This window comes from Callospermophilus lateralis, chromosome 16 (assembly GCF_048772815.1).
Source record: "Callospermophilus lateralis isolate mCalLat2 chromosome 16, mCalLat2.hap1, whole genome shotgun sequence".
NCBI lineage: Eukaryota > Metazoa > Chordata > Mammalia > Rodentia > Sciuridae > Callospermophilus > Callospermophilus lateralis.
In genome coordinates this window covers 71,048,991-71,075,542 of record NC_135320.1, presented here as the reverse complement: position 1 = coordinate 71,075,542, position 26,552 = coordinate 71,048,991, and the positions used below count along the sequence as shown (strand labels likewise).

Sequence of the window (26,552 nt, the reverse complement as noted above, 5' to 3'; positions counted from 1 at the left end):
TAGGCAACTGCCTGTCCAGCTCGGCCAGGCCCTGAGACTTCAGCTAAGGAAGAGAGTGGTAAACCAGGATTTCAGGCTCTGAGGCCAGGGAGCTTGACTTTGACCACAGATGCGTCTTTGTGGTCCTAGAGGATCTTTAGAAGGACTCATTCATCTGAGTTATCCAGTGAAGTTCACCAGAGGCAGCGGTAGCTTGGGGGTGGGGAGTGGGAGGTCAATTGAATGAAGGACCCACCATCTATTCTAATGGTAAAGTATTTCCTGTTTCAAGGTTCCCTTTTACAACCGGGACAGCTGGTAGTTCTACAGTCATCTATGCTTAAGAGATCTTAAAAATCACCACCACCACAAAGAGAATAAACATTAGTTTTGAGGACTGACAGTAGCTTAAGTTAACCGTCTTCTCTCCAACCAATAGAATCCCCCCGCCTCTGCCCTCCCGCTGTCATTGAATAAAATAGACGGAGGGGGTCCAGGAATGGAGGAAAGGGCACTGAGAATTTGGAATAGTTGTTTCCTCTTAGTACAGAAGCAGGCATGGAGAATTCTAACAATTCTTCTCAATTATGATAATTGTTTTTTATTCTTGGGATTAGGGTGTCTCCGTGGTGAAGAAAGAAAAATGGATGGGCTACACAGGGGAATAAGGGAGAGTGTTTAAATGCTTAATAGGAAATAAAGATACTGGGCCTTGGAGGGTCGAAAGTGGGCTGGGATAGCATTCTTCCGATCCGCGGTCTTTTCCATGAAGTCCCTACGCTCCCCCACCTCGGGTTCTCCCCACTTCTCCATTTTCAAGCATCCTCTCCAGCAATCCGCACACACAGAGCCTCCTGCTAGGGGAGGCGTTCCCGGCAGGCACCAAAGGAGACGGGATTCTCGAGAGCGCCAGGGGTATCCCGAGCAGCTAGCAGCGCGGGGCGGGCCTGGTCGTCCTGGCTTCCCAGGCCAGCGGTGCCCCAGGTTCCCGGCACTACCCAGCCCGGATTCCGGGCCCACCCGCCCGGGAGGCTGCCCAGGGCCGCGCCGTACAGCGCACCGCTCCGCCCGCCCGCCAGCCGGCCAGCTAGCCGGCCAGTCAGGGCCACCGCGCTCCGGGGTCCCCGCGCCCCCGCGTCCCCGAGCCACGCCGGCGCCTCTGCCGGCGGCCGGGGGTTATGAATGGGCGCAGCGGAAGCACCGCCCCCCCCGGACGTGACGCTCGGCCAATGGCAGCGCGGGCTGCGTGGATGGATGAGGTCAGCGCTGTCGTGTCGGGAATGGAATGTGTAAGTGTAACATTCAGAACCGGGTAACATTCGGCGACCGAACGCGGCGGTCGGCAGCGATCGCGCGGGGGCCTGCGAAGCGCCGCTCGGGGCCGGCACTGCCCGCGGGGAGGACGCGCCGCCGCCGCCGCCCAGCGCCGCCGCCGCCGCCAGCCGGGCCGCCGCGCGTCCCGGGGGCCGGCCCCGCGAGCGCAGGAGTAAACACCGCCGGAGTCTCGGAGCCGCTGCAGAAGGGAATAAAGAGAGATGCAGGGATTTGTGAGGTTACGGCGCCCCAGCTGCAAGATGCACTAGCCGGCTGAACCCGGGATCGGCTGACTTGTTGGAACCGGAGTGCTCTGCACGCGAGCGTGGATGAGTTGAAGTTGCTTTCCCGGGGCTCATTTTCCACGCTGCCGAGAGGAATCCGAGAGGCCAGGCAATCACTTCGTCTTGCCATTCATTGGGTATCGGGAGCTTTTTCTTCCCCCCTCTCTTTCTTTTCCTCCGTCTTGTTGCATGCAAGAAAATTACAGTCCGCTGCTCGCCCGCCCTGGGTGCGAAATATTCAGCCCCGGTCTCTCCCGTGCATTGTGCAACCCAAAGATGAAAGACCGAAGGGGAGAAAGTTAAAGAAATCGCCCACATGCGCTGGATCAGTCCACGGCTTGGGGAAAGGCATCCAGAGAAGGTGGGAGCGGAGAGTTTGAAGTCTTTACAGGCGGGAAGATGGCGGACTGGAGCTGAAAGTGTTGATTGGGAAACTTGGGTGATTCTTGTGTTTATTTACAATCCTCTTGACCCAGGCAGGACACATGCAGGCCAAAAAACGCTATTTCATCCTGCTCTCAGCTGGCTCTTGTCTCGCCCTTTTGTTTTATTTCGGAGGCTTGCAGTTTAGGGCATCGAGGAGCCACAGCCGGAGAGAAGAGCAGAGCGGTCGGAATGGCTTGCACCAGCCCAGTCCGGATCATTTCTGGCCCCGCTTCCCGGACGCTCTGCGCCCCTTCTTTCCTTGGGATCAATTGGAAAACGAGGATTCCAGCGTGCACATTTCCCCCCGGCAGAAGCGAGATGCCAACTCGAGCATCTACAAAGGCAAGAAGTGTCGCATGGAGTCCTGCTTCGATTTCACCCTTTGCAAGAAAAACGGCTTCAAAGTCTACGTATACCCGCAGCAAAAAGGGGAGAAAATCGCCGAAAGTTACCAAAACATTCTAGCGGCCATCGAGGGCTCCAGGTTCTACACCTCGGACCCCAGCCAGGCGTGCCTCTTTGTCCTGAGTCTGGATACTTTAGACAGAGACCAGTTGTCACCTCAATATGTGCACAATTTGAGATCCAAAGTGCAGAGTCTCCACTTGTGGAATAATGGTAGGAATCATTTAATTTTTAATTTATATTCCGGCACTTGGCCTGACTACACCGAGGACGTGGGGTTTGACATCGGCCAGGCAATGCTGGCCAAAGCCAGCATCAGTACTGAAAACTTCCGACCCAACTTTGATGTTTCTATTCCCCTCTTTTCTAAGGATCATCCCAGGACAGGAGGGGAGAGGGGGTTTTTGAAGTTTAACACCATCCCTCCTCTCAGGAAGTACATGCTGGTATTCAAGGGGAAGAGGTACCTGACAGGGATAGGGTCAGACACCAGGAATGCCTTATATCACGTCCACAATGGGGAGGACGTCTTGCTCCTCACCACCTGCAAGCATGGCAAAGACTGGCAAAAGCACAAGGATGCTCGCTGTGACAGAGACAACACCGAGTACGAGAAGTAAGTAGTGGGGCTGGATGCCTTTAGGAGTCGCCCTGGGCCCGGCCCAACTCGGCCCACCTCGGCCCACCTCGGCCAGGTGTGAGGGTGGGGGAGGGAGCGGCTCAGGAGTCTCAGGTTTTTTCCTTCCTATTTGAAGCTTGGGACTGAGCACCCTGGTTCAAGTGTGTGGCCAGAAGTTGGGTAAACTGAAAAGCTTGAGCACTTTCTTGAGCCAAGTGGATGACAGAGTGTCTCCCTCTTGCTTAGAAAACCTTGAGGGGAATGTGTCTTCTGTTAAGGATGGGTTCTGATCTCTTTTGGAAACTGTACTTAAGTTTGGGGCATGGAAGGATGTTTCTGAGGGTATCTAGAGAACCCAAAAGGGGCTGATCTACCCACAATCAGCAGATCTTTCCCTGGAGATTGATGCTTTGTTTGCAAAACTCATGAACACCGTACCTGTTCTTCCTGGAGTTGTCCTGCTTCAAAATTTTATCTTTTTGTAAGCCTTCAGTTCATGTTAGCTGGGAGAGTGTTTTAATTATAACTACTAAACTTGTGTGCCTGTCTCCTCCTTCCTCCATGGCATTGACTTTTATGAAGAGAGATTGTAGGCCTGTCAGGGCCAGGAGGCTCATATTCATTCATTCATTCATTCATTCATTCATTTACATGTATGTGCCCTGTCTCCTTCCTAGGGGAAACTTTAAAAAATCTGGGCCTCAGGCCCATTGCTGTAAATGCTGCTGGCTAATTTAGATTTCCCTTTTCCCTTTGTCTTTATCCATTTGCATATAAATTGTAGACTGTTACTCTTTGAATGGGTGTGAGATGCCTCCTTAGCCTCTGTAGTGAGGCAAGTTTTGTCCAGTTGCTAAGTAACTGAGTTGGTTACTTTGTAGCCCTTTTCACCTTTCCTTTTCCTTTCCAGTGACAGTAACAGACAAAGTGAATTTGGGACTAAAGCTAGAATCCACAAATCTGCTTTAACCTGAACTTGGCCTGTCAGCTTCCTAATAGATGAGGTCTTCCCCAACCCCAGACTTTCCCTAATCTCTGGCTGTGAAAGAGTTAGTGAGTTCTTACAGTGCATTTCCACGTTACGCCAGTTAAAAACCAGAGCAGCCTTGTGCTACCCAGGGAAGGAAGGGGAACCTCTTGGCTGAGTATAAGAGGAACTGGCAGAGGTTGGCAGATTTTGCAATTGATTCATGAAATGCAGAATAGGGAAAATGCTTCGCAAACCTGCCTGGAACAGGAAGGGGCATGGTGGGAAAGCAGCCCTGAAAAGAAAGGTCTGATTGTAGTCTGTGGATTTCCTCAGACTCTCAGGCCTCTGTGGGAGTGATGGGAAGGGAAATTAAAGTCCTCCTGTACTTGGTCACAAAGAGTGAAGGAGGAAGTAGCAAGCTCTGGGATTCTGATCCTCAAGCCCAACACCTTTTGCTTTCAAGCATAAGAAAAGCCTGAGGCTAGGATCAATTCTGAATCTATTTTACTTTTACTCAGGGGTAGTTATGTGTGAATGTTGGGTGCAGTAGCAATGCATTAAAAATCTCTTACAAAAGAAATTTAAACTATGGTCAGTAATGAACTGCTCTGTTTGTGTGACATTTACATTGACCTGTTCCTGTGGGTGCTTTTAAGAAGAAATGCGCCTAGCCTTTCAGGAATTTCTTTGTCTAGTGTGTATGGTGGAGTAACTCAGTCTGAAGCCTAGCCTTTCTATGTCTCCTAAAGCAATCCTACCAAATTTTGTAGGATTGTGTTGTTCTTCCTACTGAAAGAACTAGCTGAGATTTCACTCTAGGAAACATGAATTATATATTTAGTTGGAAAACACCGCAATCCAATAAAAGAATTATATCTTCCTTGGCCTCTTATTCCCAAAGTAAATATTAAATCTCTACTTATTCTCCTGAGTGGAAGTTTGAGATTTCCAGAGATTGGCACTGGTTAGAGGTGGGGCTTGTTTCCTTGCAGCTTTAATTTTTTATAATTAAACTAATTTCTGACCTCTTTGTGATTGGGCCAAGAAATCTGACACCAACACCCTCTTTTGATTTATGTTTAAAGACCACCAGGGGTCAGGAGCTTCAGATTGGATCTCCTGGTAAAAGTAGCATTTAGAAGGAAAGCAAGTTTGCTCTTTATCCCAAGCAGGGCTTTCTTAAGCAGGGTCACCTCTGCTTTATGTTCCTCTTCTGTACACCTTACAGCCCTAACCTTGCTCGGTAGGACAGGATGCTGCCGCAGAACATGTGCATTCACTAACCTGGCATACCTGCAGTTTCTATACCCTCATTGGGTTGTCAGAATTTTTGTTCTTGGCAAATGAAGCTTGCAGAAACTATTGGCTCTACTATGACTTCGGAACCATGAAGATGAAGCAAGAACTCTGAAATATATAAGTGACATGCTCTCCTAGCAAGTGTGTGCTGTGCTCTGGAGGAAGAGCAACTGCTGTAAATATTGATGCTTTCTAGAAGTTAGTTTCCCATACATGAGATGCGCAGCTCCTCAGGTCTACTGCTGATCTTTGCAGGGCTTTACAGAGGAGGGGATAAAGAAGTTAGGACTATAGGAGTGGTCTGTATAAGTTTAACGGCTTACAGACTCCTGTGACTTTTGATTCTCATCTTGAACATTAATATTTCCTTCTGTGAAATGGATTTTCGGAAGCTTCAGGTTTCTGTAAGCATTCATTTGGTAATGGCTTGTAAAAAATGATTGATTTTTTTTTCATCTATCTCTCCTCTTTATTAGCAAGTGCCTATGAAAAGACTGTATTTTAATTTACTCCTGCCAACAAGCACATGTTAGTTTGCTTTGGACTTAGAGGGATCTGATAATTAGATTGAAAATTTATGGTGCCAAGTTAGGATATTATAGAATATATACAAATATATCCACTAAAAACAGTTGCTTTTCGAGAGATACAGCATTATGTGGTACTATCTCATTTTGTGAAAGTGGACATTATATAAAGGTATAGAAGAGCTACATGGAATGAATGAAAATACTTTTGTAATACAGAAAAAGTAAATTCCTCCTGTCATTTTTTGACCCAGACTTCCAAGATTATATTAAAACATTCATTTTTATGACACATATTATTAATTTTCATCAGTTACATATTTTAACAGATGTAGATAACACCAGCTAAAATAAGTCGCTGCAATGATTAGATGATTTGTAATGAGGCCTTAGAGAAATTCCTTGTATTTTACATTCTTTGAGCTTCTTATGCATCCTTATAGAATTACTATATTTTGCATGAGCTTCATAGTTCATATCCCTTCAAAGGACATTATTGCAAAACTTCAGATTTGGCTATTTGAAATAGAAGAAAGAGAAGAAATGTGAGGTGGCTTCTATCTTTGACCCCTCCAAGCAAAGTGGTGGCAATTATTTTAAGCAAATTCTGAGAATAGGGAAAATTCTGTGCAGGTCTTTTTGACAACTTCATTTTCTGTTTTTGCTAAAGCTGTACCCCACTGTCCTCTATCCTTAAGGGTAGGTGGTCATTCAACTTCTACCAGTCTCATTTCACAGCTGTTGAACAGAGGGACGGAATATTTAATTGACCAATCAGAAATCTGGTTAGTGGCAGGAGTAGCCCTACAATGCAGACCTCCTGGATTTCCCCATAATCTGCATTTTTGCATTTCTAATCACAGCCATCAGACACCCTTAAAAGCTCTCCAGCCACTAGGAGATCTGTATTGGGGGTCTTTCTTGTGAGACTTCTCTTGGAACCCTTTGGAAGCCTAATGGGAACTTGGACAAACTTCAAAAGGAGAAGGAAAAAAAAAAAAAAAAAAAGGGCAAGCACATATGTATACAAATTGTCACCTGGTTTTAAGGACTGACACACTCCTGCTAAGGCCATCCTCAGATTTACAACTCTTGCCTTGGGTCTTTTTACCTTTTTCTATCATTCCTAACTAAGGTGGATGGGTCCCTGGAGCTGGTTTGCCTAGACAGGAGTTCTTGGAACCCTCGAGTTTGGCCCTAAGGGATTTAGATTGACCAAACAATAAGTTGTGTTCAGATGCTTTATAGCAAAAAGAAAATGTGCACAAAAAAGTAATAATATAAATGACACTTTGTTTTTTCCTATTATCCCAAACTATTCACAGACACTTTGAGCAAGTTCATGATCCAACAGTGAATCTTAGGCAAATGTTTTCTCTCCTTCAATGAAAGATGAGAATTGTGATTCACACGTATCAAATATAAAATATTAGCATTTTTTCTCTCCACAGATGTATGAGAGCACAAAAGCATTTCTAAAATAGACTGCATGAGCACATATTAAGAATAAAGGGAGGGGGCTGGAGTTGTGGCTCAGCGGTAGAGCACTCGCCTAGCACATGCCAGGTGCTGGGTTCGATCCTCAGCACCACATAAAAATAAAATAAAATAAAGGTCCAAAGTACATGTATGAAGGCATGCATTGGTGTAAGTATACTTTGTATATAACCATAGTTATGAAAAATTGTGCTCTATGTGTGTAATAAGGATTGTAATGCATTCCACTGTCACATATAAATAAAAAAATTAAATAAATAAAGGTATTGTGATCAAACTACAATTAAAAACAATATTTTTTAAAAAAGAATAAAGGTAGAATCAGCTCTATGCAAAATGACGAAGTTGGCATGTGCGTCTTCTGACACTGACCTTCTAGTTCTCTCATTTCCTCCCCTTTTCACTTCTCCCTGAACCTGCTTTCTGGAGAGCACCTGAAAGCCTCATTCACAAGGAAACCCTGCATCCAGGTTGCTGTTTGTCGGGCCACTTCTAGAACATGTGCATGTTGATTGAGTCCAGTCTGGCAAAAAAATGAGGGTTCAAGTAGAATCTGTGGTCTGGACTAGGGGCCTACAGACTTTGTCCTACAGATCATGCATGGCTTGCAACTAAGGCATGGGCAGGCGCTCCCAATAGGAGGCCACTTTCAGTCCCTGTGACAATGACCACAGTGGGAAGTCACAGAATTGGCAAAAGAGGAGATGCCACGGGTGGATATTGTTCTTTTGGCCAGAGCCTGAAAATCTGTCTCCTCAGAACACAGTGCCAGATAGCCCTGCCAATAGTGACCTTGAGTATGTCAGTGCCACATCAAAGGCTGTGCTTGATGGCCAGCTGCTTTTCTCACGGCCACCTTGCCAGCTGCCTTATGAAGCCATCTACTAGGGTGTAAACCGAGGCCAGCAGGGGTGAAGTGGTTGTCTAAGATTTCCCAGCTTATAAGTGGCTGAACTGAGGCTACAGTCCAGGTTTTCTGGCTCCCAGTTCTCTGTTCACTGAGGTGTGCTGCTCCTTGATTCTGTTCACTTTTTGGCAGGTGTATTCAGAATGAACCAGGTAAGGTGAGGCGGTTCCTGGATTCTGCTGTCTACAAATGTGACCATCCAAGCACCCGTTTCCCTGAGCATAATGACTAATTGTTTTCATGGAAGAGCTCTTGCACCTCTACCAAGCTCCTGTAATAAAAAGGGCCTCCCTGTGAACTAAAAGATTTGTTGGGTGCCTGTTACTTGAATTTACCGTTTTTCTTTCATTTAAGCCTTTCAACAGTAGTTTGGGGGTATGTATCCATGTTACAGATTATAATGTAGGCTCCAGAGAGAGGGTCAAGTAAGAGCTCAGTGTCACACCTGGTGCATGAATGGCTTCCAACAAGGGATCTTAGATTCCAGAGTTCATTTTCCTTGTCAGAAATGTTACCACCTTAAAGGATCAAACTTTCCATCTGTTTACATGCAAATTTTTAACCAGTTGAGTCAGGGGTTTGTGGATCAACTCTTTTTTTTCTTTTTTAACTTTTCCCCCTAATGCCTTTACTTTGTAAACATGTTTCCCAAGGAAAGAACTTGGCTTGGAGATGTGGCCCTTAATTCTGACACCAGTCTCTGAACTCCTTGATCTCCTCCATTCAAGCAACATGGTGCCGTGGTCTATATGAATTCTGTTTTTAATTCTCTCCAAGAGCTCTTCTAAGAACAGTGAGGAAGCCACAAGTGATCTCCATGAGTGATCTTTGCCCTCACTGGTAGCCCCTACAGTGTTTCCCCCTTTAATTGTAAGTGAACCTTTGAAATGGAGACTGGGGTAACTGTGACCCAAGGTGGAGAGTGTGATCCAATGGCAAAGAAATGGAAGATTCTGTACCTGGAACACAGGATACCTGCTCCCAGGACCTCAAGCTCCTGAAAGAAGAGTACTGCTGGCTGGGGGTATAGCAGAGGGGAAGAGTAAGTGCTTGGCATTCACTAGGCTTCGGGTTCAAACCCAGCACTAAGAAGGAAAGAGGAGGGGGGAGGGAAAAAAGAAAAGATTAAATTTTGTTAAATTTTGTGGGAAATTGGGAAGGTTCAGATGATATGAGGTGAAGTTAAATTTCAAATCCCATTATAAGAGCTGGCTATTCTTGTGAAACTTTGCTGTATTCGGTCTACTCTAACACATAAATGCACCTGTATATTTATATCATTCTATCTCTTCATATCCAAGTGCCTGTGTAGACATATTAATTACTACTTAACTAATAAGAAGTGTATTCAACACAATTTTCTTAACTTCCTTGTTTGTACCAGATGCCCATGTTCCTTGGACGTGGGGCCACCACAGTGTGCCACCAGCTCCTGACTGTCTCCTGACCACTTCTGTTTATTGGTTTTCTAAAGTTGAAGTCAGACTTTAAATTTGGATTTTTTTTTCCTTTAACATTCTCCAGAAGCATGTATTTACCTGTCCTATTAAATAGTCTTTGAAAATAGAATTGTTTTTTACTTTTAGCATTGGGGATTGAATCCAGGGTCTGTGCATGCTAGGCAAGCACTCTACCACTGAGCTATAGCCCCAGCCCTGAAAATAGGATTTTTAAGATGTGATTTTTTTTTTTCCAACTCATACTTACCCCACAGTTTAACCATTGAACCACTTACATTTTCTTAGATACTGAGTTACCTTATGTGTATATATGTGTGTGTGTGTGTGTGTGTGTGTGTGTATATATATATATTTTTTTTCCACTAGAAATAAAGTGTGATCCATGTTGAGTGTTTTCTTCTTGACTGAGGTCCCTACCCCCAAACAATAAAGAACTTCCTGCCCTGTTCCCCTCACCCCATTCCAGTCCCATTGAGGCAATAGATCTTTAAGGTGCTGGTGAACATCCATTCAGGGAAATAGCCATCATTAAATGACTGCTTAAATAAACATTTGTAGGTGTTAATTGGTCCTGCAGGGGGTCTTTGAAGCTTCCTGGGCAGTGTTCCCTTTGAAGTTTTGTTTTTGCTCCTGTCAGAAACCTCCCTGCATCTTTTACTGAGCAGGAGGCCCGACTTCTCTCTCCAAGGACCTTGCTTCTTTTCTTAGGATTTCAGAGTCTGCAGGCCTGACCTGGGGAGGTATCTTTCTTCTAGCTATTTGTATCAGTAAATCAAGGCCACATTCCTATTTTCTCTTTGGTTGGTGAATCCATGATTCATAGGACCTGAATTTGTGTTGGTCCCTTCCCCTCTGGGCCTCCAAGTCACATTCTAAATGAAAAGTGCTGTTCTTAATTATTTTAAAAACAAAACAGAAAACAAAGTGAACCAACAGTTTATACCTAGTTATTTTCAGGCACCCCCTCCCCTTTCAGCTTAATTATTGCTTTTAATAGTACTGAGAGATTTGCAGGAATACACATCCTCTTTTGCTAATGTGCTCTATAGGGTGTTGTTATTATTAAGCCCCTTCCTGCCCTTTTCTAATGACCACAGGGGTTCACTTAAGTTTCATGACTTTTAACTAGGAACTCTATTCATCTTTTCCTTGAAACTTAAATCTCAGGCAGTTGTGGTAGGTGCCCTTGGAAGTTCAGCCATTGCTTTGTGGGCTGTGGAAAGACCTACTTAGTGCCTTTGAGCTGGAGCTTGCAGGTGGCAGGGGATGGAGATAGAAGAAGGAGGAGAACCAGGTAGTTCCTTACCTCCATGTTCCCTGGTCAGTTGCTCTGAGAATGCAGGTTATCCCTTTTGCAGTTAACTTGTACACCTTACCAGTTGAGGGTGACATTTGGAGGGACAACTTGTATGAATGGAGCTCAGCTACTTGGTAGCCTCTCTGAGGGGGAGAAGAATCCACCCAGTCCATTTTAAGTCACAAGATTTATTACAAGGGGTCCATGAAACAGAAACTGAACTGAAATTGGTCTGGTAAATTCTCAGGACTCAGCTTAATACCTGGGACAGGCTACATTGTGCCTGCTTTGGCCGACATCATTGCCTGTGTGTGTGTCTGCCAACTACTGGCCAGTTCTTTCCTAAATTCTCTTATCTGGACCTTGGAAAAAAGTCAGTCTAACTTTTCCAGTGCTTCTTCTGGGAGAGCCATTTGTATTAGGTCATGTCTTCAGTGTGCTGGGGACCTGATCAGTGAAAGGACTGCCTGTCACCTTACTATCCTTGATTTATTAGGTGGACAGCTTTTTGCAAAGAACAGCTTAGAGTTGCTTCCTGGAACCGGGGACTGTGGTTAGGGGAAGTTGTCTGTGGCAGGTACTGTTGAAGCCATATCCTGTTGGCACTTAGTATTTGAGCCTAGTTGTTGTTGTTGATGATGATGATGATTGCAATAGCAGCTAATATTTATTGAGGGTGTACTATATGCTGGGTAATGGACAGCATCTTCTTTAATCTTTATGCCTGCCTTGAAGTAAGATATCCATTTTATCTCAATTTTATAGATGTTGAAACTGAGTCACAGTGTCTCAAGGTGACCCATTTAAGAGTTGTGATATGAACTCTTAAGAGTTATGACATAACACGGTTATGATATAAACAGAATTGTCTGACTTCCAAACCTGTGGTCTTAACCACATCAACCTTACTGTTTGAATAGCTGGCATTGATGTCAACAAGATCATGCACTCACCTAAAATAATGTGATTGATTTATGGAGTATCATTTGGGTTTCTCTCCTAGAATTTATTCAGTCTTACTTTAGAGAGATGGTTCTAGTTTGACAATCTGGTTTCCCGGCTTACAGTAGGTTAGAAGCAGTAAATTTATAGATGAGAGAGTGATTCTTGTAGATGGATCTGGGAAGAAAGGTCAGCTGTCAACCAAAATACAAGGAAGTGGGTCAGAAAGTTACAGAATATAAAGCCCAGAAGTAAGGAAGCCTGGCAACTTAAGAAGTGCAGGCCCAGTGCCCAGGAGTGGCCTCCCCATTCCTCAGGGGTCCCAGTACCCACTTCCTTGCCTGTCACCCGGTGGAGCATCTGTAAATATCTGATGAACTGCTGCAAGGTTTAGGATTGACCCTGAGGCATCATTTGGGTTTACTGTCCTTTAAGAAAGTAGAAAAACAAACAATCTACTTGATAACTTTTGTAACCATGTGGGTAATATAAAAATATTTGGAGTCCCTTAAGAATAAACATGTCACCATCCGCGGTGCATTCTCAAGGGCTCTGAAGAGACAGGATCTCCTTTGGGTTTTTGGTGGGTTTGGCTAACTCAGATTTCTGTTTGTTTGTTTTTTTTTTTATGACACACCTGTAGTATAAACTCGAGACATGATATTGTGATGTGGGACTGTAGCACTAGCTTACCTCGATTGACTAGCGCCCAAATGCCTTTAGTAAAAAAAGTGGCCCTAAGCCAAGGTTGACCTTTCTGTCCAAGGTGTAACATGCATTCTGGGGTTTGGAAAAGGGAGGTGCCTGTGAGGTGATAAGGGGACATCTAGTCTGTTGCCCAGGAACTCTGGGAGGTATGTTGAGGCTCATGTCATTGCCTTCTTTTTTTCTATACTCCTTGATGGGCTTAGGATGGCAGATGATGGTGGAGGAGAATGGATTTCACGTTTCCTATGTGCATTCCAGCATCCTGGATTGGTGGAGATCATCCCTAGTGATCATACCACCATCCTGCTGGAATGTACCTTTGGGGTTTCTCCTAGTTCCTGTGTTGGCAAGGTGTGGTGAGCCAGCCTCTCACCCCCTCCCCACTCCCCAATTTTCATTCCTATGGCAGATCTGTGTTCTTCCTTCCCCCCTCTTTCCCATACACCCTCTTTCCTCTTTCTGGAGAGCTGCCACCCATCTCCATCTTCCAGAGTCATTTCCTCGGAGCCTAAGACCAGGCCAAATTCCCTGGGTCTATGCTTTCTCTTAGAATATTTAGTAATTACCCCAGCTGTAAATTTCCGTTGGTTTAACTATTTTTCTCTCTTCCCAATGGATTGTATAGGCCCAGAGGGGAGGATTCATGTGTGTGTGTGTGTGTGTGTGTGTGTGTCTTAATTTAATCAACAGATATTTATTGAGTTCCTTCGGTATGCAGGCACTGGGACTCAACAGTGAATAAAAGGCACTGGGACTCAGGACACCTACAGTCTAGTGGCTAGAGGTGAGACCGTACAAATCATGGCATGTGTTAAGAAGATGCTGTAAAATGTAAAGGCAGTGGCTCTTAACCTTGGTTGTACAACAGGATCTCAAGGGAGGACCTCTGAGGACAGGTCCTGGCCCCAATTTAGGTCAGTCAGACTCTATGGATGAAGGTCCAGCTTTCTGCACAGTTCACCAGGTGTACTGCATGCCCAGGGAGCTGGTGGAGTGGGGGAGGACTTTGCAGTTTTAAATATGGAGGGGGAGAAAAGCCTCTGGGAAAATGGCCTTGAGCTGTTTCCCTTCAGAACCTCAGTATGCAGGCCTGATTCATAGTAGGCACTGCGTTTTTGTTGAATAAATGAAAAAAGTTACATTTATTTAATAAACAGGAATGTTACCACTGTAGATTCAAAGTACCATGTCTGAGGCTGAGACAGGAGGCTCTCAAGTTCAAGTTCAGCCGCAGCAATGTAAGGAGGCTTTGAACAACAGCAAGACCCTTGTATATCCCCCCGCCCCCCCCCCCCCCCCAAAAAAAAAATAGGATGGGGGATGTGGCTCAGTGGCAAAGTGCTGCTGGGTTTAATCCCTAGTACCAAATAATAACAACAAAAATGTCACTCTTCTTGCTTTATAACATTGGCCTTCCTATTCCCCTTCCAAGGTCATTTTATTCATTTGCATATTCCCCTAGTTTCTGTTTATTGTCATAGGAAATTTCATTCAATAAGTGTCTTTAATTTTTTTTTAAAAGTTGTAGATGGACACAATACCTTTATTTTATTTATTTATTTTTATGCGTGCTGAGTATCAAACCCAGTGCCTCTACCACTGAGCCACAATCCCAGCCCTGGGTGTTTTATAATTTTTAAGTTATTTTCTGCCTTCTCCTTTCTTTTTTTTTTTTAAAAAAAAAGTATTTATTTTTTAGTTGTAGTTGGATATCTTTAGTAGTATCTTTATTTATTTATTTTTATGTGGTGCTGAGGATCAAATCCAGGGCCTCACCTGTGCTAAGCGAGCCCTCTACTGCTGAGCCACAACCCCAGTCCCCTCTGCCTTTCCCTTTTTTTAAAAAACATTGTTGTGTTAGATGTATCAGTGAAATCAAGTTAAAATGAAGCAAGGGGGTTTGCTGTATTATATAAATCCAAAGAATTTATTGCTATAGGCAAAACCATTCTGAACTTTTTATCATTTAATTTTAACTGTCTGTTGATATTGGACCCTCACCCCCTGCACTTTTCATTTCAATTTTTCTCCCCAAAGGTTGATTGAGTAGATCTTATGGCCTACATTTTTTTTTTTTTTTTTGCTCAGGTTACACCTGAACTCTGTTAACTGATACTGAAGTGTTGCCCTAGGGCGTTTACCAGCATAGTGCTTAATTGAGCTATCAACCTTCTAATGAATTCGTATTGAGATTTATCATTTAATTAAAAAGTGAAGGGAGAAAAAAGCAAAAGAAAGATGTGTCACTGTTTCTCCCACTGGCCTCTACTTCCTCCTTCTAAACTCTCCTGGTTTGATTGTGATGGCAAGTGGAATCATCTGGAATATCGTATTAAAGGACCCAGGGTGCATAGACAAAATGGATGGTGCACTGTATTACAATTACCTGACTGCTTAGTGGGTCTTAAAAATTGATTCAGATTTGGTGACAATCATATGGCACTTGATTAAATGTGAATTATGTTTTATGTTCATCCTAAGGTTGGAAAGGCCATTTTCCAAAATTATTGCAAGGTCTGTATATCTGAAGTAATCTGAAAATCCAATCAGAAGGAATCTAATACTGAAATGCTGCTGCTTTCCTGAGAGGCAGAGAATAAATTTTTCGTGAAAACACCATTTCTTATAAGCTACATGCTCCTTTAAAATTCACATTGCATTAAAAAAGCTACCTTTAAGCAGCACTTTTTATGATGACTGCATTTTTAAGTATGCAAGAGTAATGTTGCAAACCCATAAATGTAGGGCAGTCATCTTTTATTGATTCAAAGAGTAGAAATGTGTAATATTTTTTGTATTTGGATTGTGGAGTTATATTACGTGTTTTTTAAAAAATGAGTAGTATTTTATGTTAAGATAAAATTTAAGTACCTCAATGTTTAGTACAGTTAAAAGATGGGAGTAGTATTTTCCTGTATTTATTTTAGACTTCACTATGTCTAAGGAGCAACTCAAGTAGGGATAAAAGAGGGCAGAAAGGATTCAATGCCAAAATACATTTTAGGTTTCTATAAAAGTAATCTAAGCAATGTGCACCTTTGGGCTGGGGTTGTAGCTCAGTGGTGGAGCACTTGCCTGGCATGTGTGAGGCACTGAGTTCAATCGTCAGCATCACATATCAATAAATAAGATAAAGGTATTATGTTCATCTACAACTAAAAATATTAAAAAAAAAAAAGAAAAGAAAGGTACATCTTTAAATTTTAGAAACTGACATGATAATCCAAGGAGTGTTGGTGAGGGTTGGAGCTTCTTTGGACTGTTTCTCTCCTTTGATGTTCCTGCATGAGACCTGCTCACTAGCTGCTGATTGAGGACAATGGCTCTGTATATTTTGTGCACATCTGTCTGTCTGTTGTATATGTATTCATGGAGGGGAGCATGGTGTTCAACTGACCCTGAGTACTTGGGTCAGAGAGGAGAGGAGTAAGATTATGGAAGTGATCTTAAGATCTAGCATAAGTCTTGCATCATGTACATAACGAGATCAAGATCCAGGGAAGTTTGGCAAGTTGCCCAGGGCCATGTAGTTAGTTATGACAGACTTGAAAGTAGAGTACATGTCTCTTGACTTCCAGTGCAGGGGCATGTGGCGGTCACACATATGGGTCCTGGATACTGGTGGTTTGAATTCCAGAGGTGGCTCTGTCACTAGACGTGAGACCTTTGGCATATTCTGTTTCCATTTCTTCATTTGTAAAATGGGGATGATAGTAATTTCTGTTTCACAGGTTGTTATTGGGAGGATTAAGTGGGTAATAATGTGTGACATGCTTAGGACAGTGCTTGGTGCATAGTAAACAATAAAGAACCACTGTTACTGTCATTATTAATCTCTGCCATTAAACCACATTAGACCCAAATAATTCCAGTCTTACCATTTGTGTGTGTTTATCATTGTTTTAATTTCATTTTCTTTCCTTTGACCTGTTTACAGCTCTTTAAAATTGTAGTGTGCAACGTGATACCACAGCTTGCCAGTCACATCGAAGCTCATGGTGGTTTGGCAAGTGCCCAGAATTCCAACCACCTGTTGAAACTGTTGCCAAAATACAGTACATTTTCATTGTCTGGAAGTCGTTCAGTCAGGAGAGCAAATCATTAATATGACTGTGTCTTCAAGAAAATTTTTTCTCCTTTCACAAAAGTATTATATTCTGTGAAGATAAGTCTTTCTCCTATCTTCTGAGAAAACATTAAAATGGGTGGCAGGTGTGTTAATGGTATCCCCTGAAATAAATTTCAGAAATAAATCTGTGCAAGATTGAGAATATAAACTAATTAATTTCTTTCTCAAGCAATCCAAGAAGCCACACAAGAGATCCTGTCATGCAGGGGCATTGGGTGAATCCTGAAGCAATAACAGGAAATAACTTTCTGCTCTTAATAACTTGTACTGCTATTACCAATGGATGACTTTTCCTCTAGGATGGCATTTTTGGCCACTGCAGAACAAAGACTTGGGTACTGTTTCTGCATGTCATGTTTAAGTAGCATGCACCTGTCCTTGATGCTAAACCTAGAAGAGCAGCCAAGGTAAAAGGAAAGAAACTCAAACCTGTGGTTTGAAGAGCCAGGAGCATTCAGACACATCAGAAGGTCAATTTTCATCTTATCTCCCAAGAGACAGCTGCAGTTATGAACAAACATAGTGTAAGAGCTTTTCTGTAATACTGTGTTTGCCACCAAATCCAGATGTGATCTGATTCCTATTGGAATCCACTTTATAGCAAGCTTCACTGTCATCGGATCAACTAGGCCCCTTGAAGCTTCAGTGTCCATGTATATATATGTCTCTCTCTATAGATATTTATATATTTATATGTATATCATAATAGGATTATATTGTTATAAATCATAGAGTTATGCAGAGTGTTCCCTAACATACAGTTTTTTAAAAGGGCCTCTGTTGAGTGCTGAGTGGTTCACTAAGTACAGGTTAAAGTGAGCTCTTCCTGCTCTCATCCCCAATTTGATATTACGTGGCTCAAGACAAGAAGTGGGATGTGTATTCTATGTCTGTTTTTTTTTTTTTCTAGGAATATTCCTGAGACTGATATTGAATATTGTTTTACACCAAAAATCAAGGGACAATTTAAAAACCTTGTTTTAGTGGGCAGGGGCATGTGTGTTCCTTTTCCTTGTCCCAAGTTCCTCATTTCTTTTCTATTAAATCAAGATCTTCTTTTTTTTCAATGAACTGATTTATAGATCCAGGCAGTAGCTTGGTAAAAAAGACCGCATTGTATTTCTAGTGAATTCACTGTATTAGAAGAGATGTGTTAAGTGGACATTTTGAATAGGTCTCTGAAAATATAAAATACTTGCTTTTGGAACTCCTGGGTACGATGGCCTGGGAGCTTTCTCAGTTTGTTCCTATTCAGGCCATGGTACAAGAACTATCATTTGAAGCCTGTCATTTCGGTCCCCCCAGGGGTATAAAAATGGTCTAGTGATTTTTCAGATAGCAGAGCACAAATCAACAGGCCATTTGGCCTGCCCTTCAGCCCAGGGCATTACTTGTTAATCATCAGCTTCATCTGCAGCAGCTTCTATTAAGCATTACTCTGTCCACGCAGGTGAGATGGTAATCTGGGAGTCTGGTTCCAACATGTACTGAAGGATTCTCTGAAGTTTCCTTCCTCTTTCTATTCCCTCAACCTGCATAATTTTAGGGGTCCAGGCATGCAGACTTTGGGAGTCCTATTTATGTCATTCAGGCAAGTAAATTCTGGAAGTTAGACTGTAGCCCTTGAATCTGTTTTTGGACCTCAGATTGTTCTGCCTTGCATTATAATTATTTAGTTTCTATCTGTCTAGATTGTTACTCATTTAGGTGTAGAATTGACTTATTCCCTTGTGGACCTCAGAGTCCTCCTCCCAGTACAGTGACTTGCTTGATGTGTCCTTATTAAAGGTTATTTTATTTGATTAGCCCTCTGTAGTTCTTTCTTTCATGTGGAAATTCCAGAACCAAAACAAAAGGTAGAAACATGGCAAATTCTATACTTTAAAAAAATCTATTATAATTCTTTCTTTGATATGTGTATTTTTCAAATATAGAAAATATTAGATATAGAAAATATTAGAGTTCAAAGTATATAGCACTTCCTTTCATGGTGGAAAAATGTACCTGAGAGGCTTTTTCTTTCTACCATTTGCTTCTAAATATATTTTAACTGCAAAGTTATTTGAATGGTTCATACTTTATACATGACTTAGGCTCAGAATGGTTAGTTGTATGTTAGTTGAACATCAGTTACCCTTGAATATCAGCTAGCTCCAGGAGAACAGGGATGGTGTATATTTGTTTTTACTCTCTTTCCCTAGCACTTAGCACAGTGCTAAACTTACACTGGGTCCTCAAGGAGTATTTGTTGAATGAGCATTTTTCTTTGTGTTAGTGCAGGAAGACTTTGGAAACTGAATTGTTAAGAGTCTATTTATTTATTTATTTATTTATTTTCTTGAATAAACATCTCAAAGACAATGTTGATTGTGAAAAATATATTTAGAAAAGCTTTTTTTTTTTAACCCCCCACCTGGAGATTTAAGATAATAGGAGTAAAATTAAAGATTTACCAAAATCAGATGATGATTTGCAGCTTTAAATTAACTTTGATTGTCCTTTTAGCTACAAGGGAGGTCCTGGGTTGTAACTCATTCATATTTTGATAAACTAGTGCTTTATGGAACCTAGTCTGCATTGTATTGTTTGGGATGGGCCCCAGTTGTTGGCTAGATACAGTGTATATTGCTTGGAAGCTGGCTTCCTTTTGGGGAGCAGGCTGAGAGATGGTGATCCCCATGAAGAGAATCGTGGTAGAATTCTTTGGTAACTCCATCATAAAGAATGCCCTTGTTCATTCTTTTGGTGCCCTGGCTGCTTCCTGCCATGAAGGGACAGGCTGTGCCCTTGAGACCAGAGCTCATCCCATCTCCCTGCTGGTGGAATGGACACAACATGCCATGAACTTTGTTCCCACAGCATAAACCACACACACAGAAGGTGTAGGGATGTGATTCTGTGGTGTGACTGCACGGCATGAGTTTCTGCAGGCTGACCTCAGCTTCTACGCTGCATCCTAAGGCCACTTAGCTACAGGCCTTTGGTTGAAATTCACATCTCTGCAGAACTGTATCTGGCACTTCTGCCCACACCTGCCAAGGATGGATTTTGCACACTTCTTCCCAGGTGTTCTCTAGCAACTATCAAAGAACCATTGGAGGCCCTTCTTTGTGACTTCTCACAAAAGCCCTCTCTCCTGCCTGAGTCACATGACTTCACTCTGCTTCTTCCTTTTAGTTAATCTTGTTTTCAGGAACCCTCCTTCCTTCCTCTGAAGGCTTGTGTATGCTTATGCACTCATACATACACACACACATACACACTCACAGTCACACTCTTCCGGTGCCCCGATGCTCCCTTATTCTAGGTCAGGCCTCATATTGCCATTCAAGTCAAGCTTTCTTTGCACATGCGAGTTCTCCTCTCCTAAGCTCGACAGCAGATTTCACTTTTCACTAAAGAGCACTTAGGGCATAAACCACAATTAGTGGATGTGTTGGAGAAAAAAAAAATCTGTTTGCAGAAGTATGATTTTAGCATTGTTAAAAGTACAAACATGCGATGGTGCACACCTGTAATTCTGGCCGCTCAGGAGGCAGAGACAGAAGGATCGCGAGTTCAAAGCCAGCCTCAGCAAAAGCGAGGTGCTAAGCAACTCTGTGAGACCCTGTCTCTAAATAAAATACAAAATAGGGCTGGGGATGTGGTTTAGTGTCTTAGTGCTCCTGAGTTCAATCTGCGGCACCCCCCCAAAAGTATAAACATTATAGAAAGTTTCCCGACTAGATTTTCCAGGACCACCTTTAGCAGTTCAGTATTTAATTCTTCTTGTCTTAAGTACATATTATTTATGTTCTTGAAAACAGGATCATTACATACATGTTCTTTTTTGATATCTCTTTTAATCACTTAATTACATCTCAAGCATTATTTCATGCCTGTATGTATATCGGTCTTTCTCATTCTGTTTCAATAGTTTTGAGGTATGTGTTGTGAAAATAAGTACTTTGATTAGATTAGGGTTGAGGTAAGATTGACATCTGACTCTTGTTTGCGGTTTCTGTTTCTGTAGCATCACACCCCCATTCTTTGATAACAAGTAACACCCTAGATTTTTTTTTAGCAAAATGAATTTCAGGGAGGATATCTAAGTTAAATGCTATTTTCCCCCCCATTGCCCACACCTGTTTAAAAATCTGTTTTAAAGCCCCCCAAAAGCCTTGGGATGTTACTTTTAAAAATGTTTTTTAAAAATAGTGTTTTTCCTTTCCCCTATTTCTCTGAAAGACCAAAGTCCACTAACGGAAGACTTATCAGTCTCAGGTCTTATGTACATGAAGAAAAAAGCTTTTCTCTGAATTTGGATTACTCTGGGATTTGAAATTGCAAATAGAGGAAGTTAAGGTAGGACCCTTAAATAAAGGTGACTTAAATAAGTCCCTTAAATAAGGTGTTTTTGGTGGAAAATGGGTGGCAAGGTACAACCCGCTGTTTCTCATTATTTCACACAGTGCTTTCAAAATGTCTGTTTTGTCACTTGGCACTAGTGAGTACAAATCAAAACTGGCCACATGATCGAAATCTCTGACTGGGCGGTGCATGGGTCTTACTGTGATTTAGTCAAAATCAAATAAGAAAGCAAAAGCAAAGAAAGAAAAAGTTAAAAAGAGGGTTCACATTTTTCTCATCATGGGGCTAAATTGCTGCCCGCTGAATTTTCTCTTTATGATTAGAACTGACAGTTGAACAGATAGGTTTTATTTTTTTTTGTGGGGGGGTGAGGTCAGGAAGAAACTGTCAAGTTTTGGTTTGATTGTTCTCTTTTCTGGGTCTCTCCTTACTTCCCCCGTTTCTTCTTTTCTTTCTTTTTTTTAAAGCATGGTTGTATTTATCAGAGAGCAACCACTGTTGGGCACATCCTTCTGTGATAAGCATTTGCAGATTTAAGTCTGAACCATGCCAGAAATCACTTTGCATTTTTCTGGTGTAGCAGAAATGAACCCAGTTCATTCGCTCTCAACAGCTTTACCCAAGTGGCTCAGAAGGGACCTGCTTGATTTTCTAAAAAAGACCTCATGCAGGATCTGATTTAATATAGCTCCACTAAGGCAGATTGACTTTTTTTTTTTTTTTTTCATGTCCTAGTTTATGTTTCCATGAACATTGGCCTTAATTTCCCCCAAAATGAGGAATGACCTTGCTCAAGTGTCCCTGGCTCATTTCAGTTCTCAAGTAGTAAGCTTGGGAATGTTCTCAGCTGGGAGAAGGAGGGGTGTTCAGCAGTTGCCATTTGATACATTTGCTTTCTACCTGCTGGCTTCAAAGGGTATTAATTTTTATGTGCTCATTGTGCATTGTGTTTAATTAAAAGCAGTTCTATTCGCAGAGGCACTTGTAGGATGTTTTTTCCCTGAAATGAATAAAACAAATAGGCATCTGGTATTTGTTTTGTATAACACAATTCCCATAAAATGAGGAGTAATAAAACATAATTATCTGTAAAGGCTTGTTTTATAAGCCTGAGAATGGGCTTGTTTCTATCAGGTTTTTAAATTCTACTCGTGGGATGAAGAATCTCATTGTACTTTAATACATAACAACAATAGTAACAAATGCTTCCCAATTACATGCATGAGTCCAACATATCTTTTATTAAACAAATGTTATTTTCTGTTATAGGGTACGTGGTAAAAGGTTGTCATTACATTGCTTCTAGGTAAGCACATTAGGTTGAAGGATTTATTTATTTCCTTGTCTATCTTCTGAATAGTCTTATAGCTTTATATATAATTTATTTCCTTCAGCGTAATCATAGAAATGACTTCATAGCTGACCGTTGAGATTTTTAGGTCATAGACCACTCTGTAGTTTTCCAAACCTACTTTTAGAAAAATACACATCAAACTTAACACAGGTTTTTGTAGGGTTCATACACCTTCTGATGCTTGGTTCTTGACCTGTGCCATTGCCTAATAATTATTTTAAAAACTGTGCTTATAATCTGAAGCTAATATTTTAATTTTAATATATGAATATCTGGTGGAAGAAATCCATTCAGTGTTTTGAAAGCACTGGAGTAATTTCAGGGTTGGGCTCCTTTCTAGGAATGGAGGACCTCTTTCATCTGGGGGTGGGGGATAAAGAGTGTGGCTCCTATAAAAATTACTAATGCAAAGGTGGATGTGCTGTCAGATTGGATGGCAGTGTCTGCATCCCTTGGGGCTCCTGTTCCCAAAGCTGTTTTCATTGTTTCTGTTCAGTGCTGGGCATGAGCCTTGAAGTGGTGAATTCATCCTCTGAGGTTGTGTGTCCATTGCTGCAAGAATAAAAGAAGCAGTAGCAGAGTCCTGCAGCGCAGTATTTCATGTGACAGTTTTATGTGGTTGTGTGATGTTGCAGAGTCTTGCATGTAATATCGACCCTCTTCTTTTGAATCAAAGCACAGGATTTTACTGGAGAAGGGTGGTTTCAGAAATAACTGAGCCTTTTGCAAAATTAAGGCCCTATGTATGTATGCCATTCTTCTATAAAGCTATTGATTACAGGAAGTAGAAGGACATATATCTAATATTTGTATTCCACTAGAGAAGGGGTTTCTAATTTTAGATTTTTTAACTCTTTGCATTAGCTTTTTGCATTGGAATCGAATGGAACCATTCATATCATTGTGAATGTACGTTGAATTAAATAGACAAAGATACTTGGTCTCTCCCTTCATCTTGTCATCTTGTGGAGAATGAATAGCCTAAAATAAGTGCATTGGTTTATCATCCAGAGGGAAACTGAATATTCCAATTCTAGATCAGCAGTCACTTTGCATGCTTATTTGAAATACCATTTTTGAACATACTTGGCAACTTAAAGTGCCCAATTAAAAAGCTCTGTGGAAAGAGGAAATCTGTGGATATGCAATTAGTCCTTAGGATTCAGAGCATTTCCTTTATGTGTGGAAGGCCATAATATGAAATCACTGGACACAATAGCTTTATGCCAGGTGCTTAGAATAAAAGGCCCTTTCACGAGGATTATTTCTATACTTTTGCTCCTAAAATGGCTTACCTAAAGAGTCTCCTCTCTCCAGAAAAATGTTGATGGTGTGAAAAAGTTTTGGAGACATTCTTTGACAAAATTTTAGGCAATCAATACCTAATTAGTGATAGGCAATAAATATATAACCTGATACAAGAATTGCTTAAATTCTTGCACTCTCTATTTTATCTAATTGACAATCTCTTTCTCCCATCTTTGATGTATTTTTTATTAAGAGATGAGGGTTGGGTATCAGATAATTTGCCTGTGTCATGCTCTTCCTTACTCAAAAATGAAGCCTGATTGAGTAGAGCAAGATGAACTGTATATCTGAGATTATTTATGGAGTTTATGATAGAGAGAGCAAAAACACTAAGCGCTTATTAGCTTTCCTTATTTATAAGTCAGATTCACCTAAGGAATATTATTCTTTTATTTTTCTGGTGCTCAAAATGTTCCTTTAAAATAGTTTATCCAGGGGGATAAGCAGGGACACGAAATTTGTTACTCTGTACAGGACAGGTAGAGCTTTACTTTCTTAATGCTCTGCAATGAATCAGGTCCATTTGATTTCAGTAAAATCACTCCTTTTTTTTTTTTGCCCAAGTCACATACAATTAACATAGGATAGAAGAGTGTATGTGAACATGTGGCTTTTGTCTCCTAATTGGGTAGTAAATACCTTTCATTAAAGTTTGCAGAAAAACAAGTATCTATTCAGCGAATTATTTCCTCCTGGTGACTTCTGCTGTAAAAATGGTATTGTCATCTACTAGGCTGTGAGTGTAATATGTTTCCATATAAGAACAGGAAAACACTCCCCAAAACAGCAAAAAACAGAACCCTTTAAATTCCATAAAGAAAGAAAACACTAACTTTCGGATGAAGCTTCTGATGGCACTCAGAATATTGCCCCCATTTGAAGCTGTGGGACATGTGACTTCAGTGATGAAATGGTGACACACACTAAGCACATCCTCACCTTTCCCCGCCCTGTCCCTATGGAAGAAAGAACCATCACCAATGCTTTAGCAAATAGCTTATTTTAATAATTTCAGCATCCTTATCTTCAGACCTTGTCAACTTGATATCAGAGTTTTGTTTTATTAACATAAATATAAAAGTTGAATTTATGCGCCTGTTTCTAAACATTTTATCTTTACCCTTTATTAATGTGTTAACAGTGTCTTTGGAGGACCAGCAGTAGCTGATGATATATAATGTTTAACAGTTGAAACTTACACATCTTGTTGGCAATAAGGGCTTATCCCAGCTCCTTTGATGAAATATTATGATGCACAATGAATTATAGAAGGCACAGTGCTTTGTGTCCCCCACCCAGATATCTGTCATGTGTTAATTATTTACTTTGTATTGCAAAGGTATGCACTTAACACACTTACCTTGTAAAAATTCCCTGGGGTGTATGTTGGGCTGATCTCCATTTTACAGATAGGACATTGAGACTTGAGACATGCTCCATAATTTGCCCAGGGATCCTAAAAGAATAGGAGACAGAATTAGGATTTGAACCCATCTCAGATTGGGCTCTCAAATCCTAATGTTTACCAGTGCCAGGCCCTGGGTCTCATCTAGAGCTGTGCTTTCAGAGTCCTTCAGGAACTTCTCAAAATACTGATGTGCGTGGACCTAACGTTTCCAAGTGCTGTGCGCTGGGCATCTGTCTTCTGGAGGCTTCTCCAGTGACCACGATGCTCTGATGGTAGGCTTGAGAGTGACTGAATTATATAGCATGCTCAGCTTCGTTACTAGCTTGGCACTTGAACTGCTGAATGAAGGTCTGATCCTTGTGTTTTTGGATCTGCAGTCCAGTGAGGGAGACAGGCATATGTCCCTCACGGGAACTGTGGTCATGTAGACTTGTGTTCTTCAGGGATTCTGATGAAGGGGCTGACAGAGGGTCAGAGGAGGTAGTACCTGGGGCCTCGTCACTTTGGCAAGTCCTGTTTCTTTTAGTTCTGGAGAGCTCCTTGCATCTTTATTCAGTAAACCTTGTAATTACCAGATGGCCTTCGTCTAGGTTCTCAGGAAGGTCCTAGTTGGGGATCTTGAATTCCCCCTATTCAGGTTGGGTGAGAGAGTTTGGCAACTTGTCAGTTGTCTCCACACTAACAGGTGTGTTCCTCAGGGTCTGCCTCAATGAATAGGTTAGGGGCAACGGATTAGGGAGGGCTATCCAGACCGTTGGTGGGGTTCTCTTTGGTGCCCATTGAGGCTGATCGACCAAAAAGTAGTGCTTGATTCTTCGAGTTAAGAAAATCTGTGTTGGAGGCTTCTTCCATGTGCTGGTTAGTGAGCACACCAGCTTGAGAGGGGCTGCTTAGGAGTCAGCTAAGCAAGGTTGGGAAGAGAAGTGTGGAGGTACCAACCAAGACACGGACAAAGTCCGAGGACATGGGTTTGAGGTCTGAAATTCTTTATGTTCAGAATGTGGATCAGGGCCAGACTGGCCTTGACAACCTGAATCATTAAACTCTTAGGGTGACTGATGGGTGATTGGCCACATAAGAAGACTGATGTGTAACAGCTAATTGGAGCAGTGGGGACTAGGTGGAGAGTATTCAATAGTACGTGCTCTCTATAAATGTTATGGAGAGTGTCATTCTGTAGATTTATTCATTCTTGCATTGAATATGCATTTATTAAGTGCTTTTTGGGTGCCAGGCCCATTTATAAGCCTGAATTTCAAACGTAGTACTTGGATTCCCCAAGTTTGGAGTAACAAAAAAACATTATTTTATGCTGAAAAGGGAATTTTATCTGATTATATTTGTAAAATAAGGAGAGAAAAGTCTGTTT

General features: G+C 41.8%; 1 protein-coding gene across 1 annotated transcript in view; it reads left to right on the top strand.

Annotated features, from left to right (window-relative positions):
- Nucleotides 1-1,404: 1,404 nt before the first annotated feature.
- The window catches only part of Ext1 (exostosin glycosyltransferase 1), a 263,601-nt gene continuing 238,453 nt past the window's right edge, over nt 1,405-26,552 (top strand). The window contains exon 1 of the mRNA XM_076835598.2: nt 1,405-3,024. Coding sequence (XP_076691713.1) covers nt 2,063-3,024 — 962 coding nt within the window. The 5' untranslated portion in view covers nt 1,405-2,062. The remainder of the gene's footprint in view (nt 3,025-26,552) is intronic.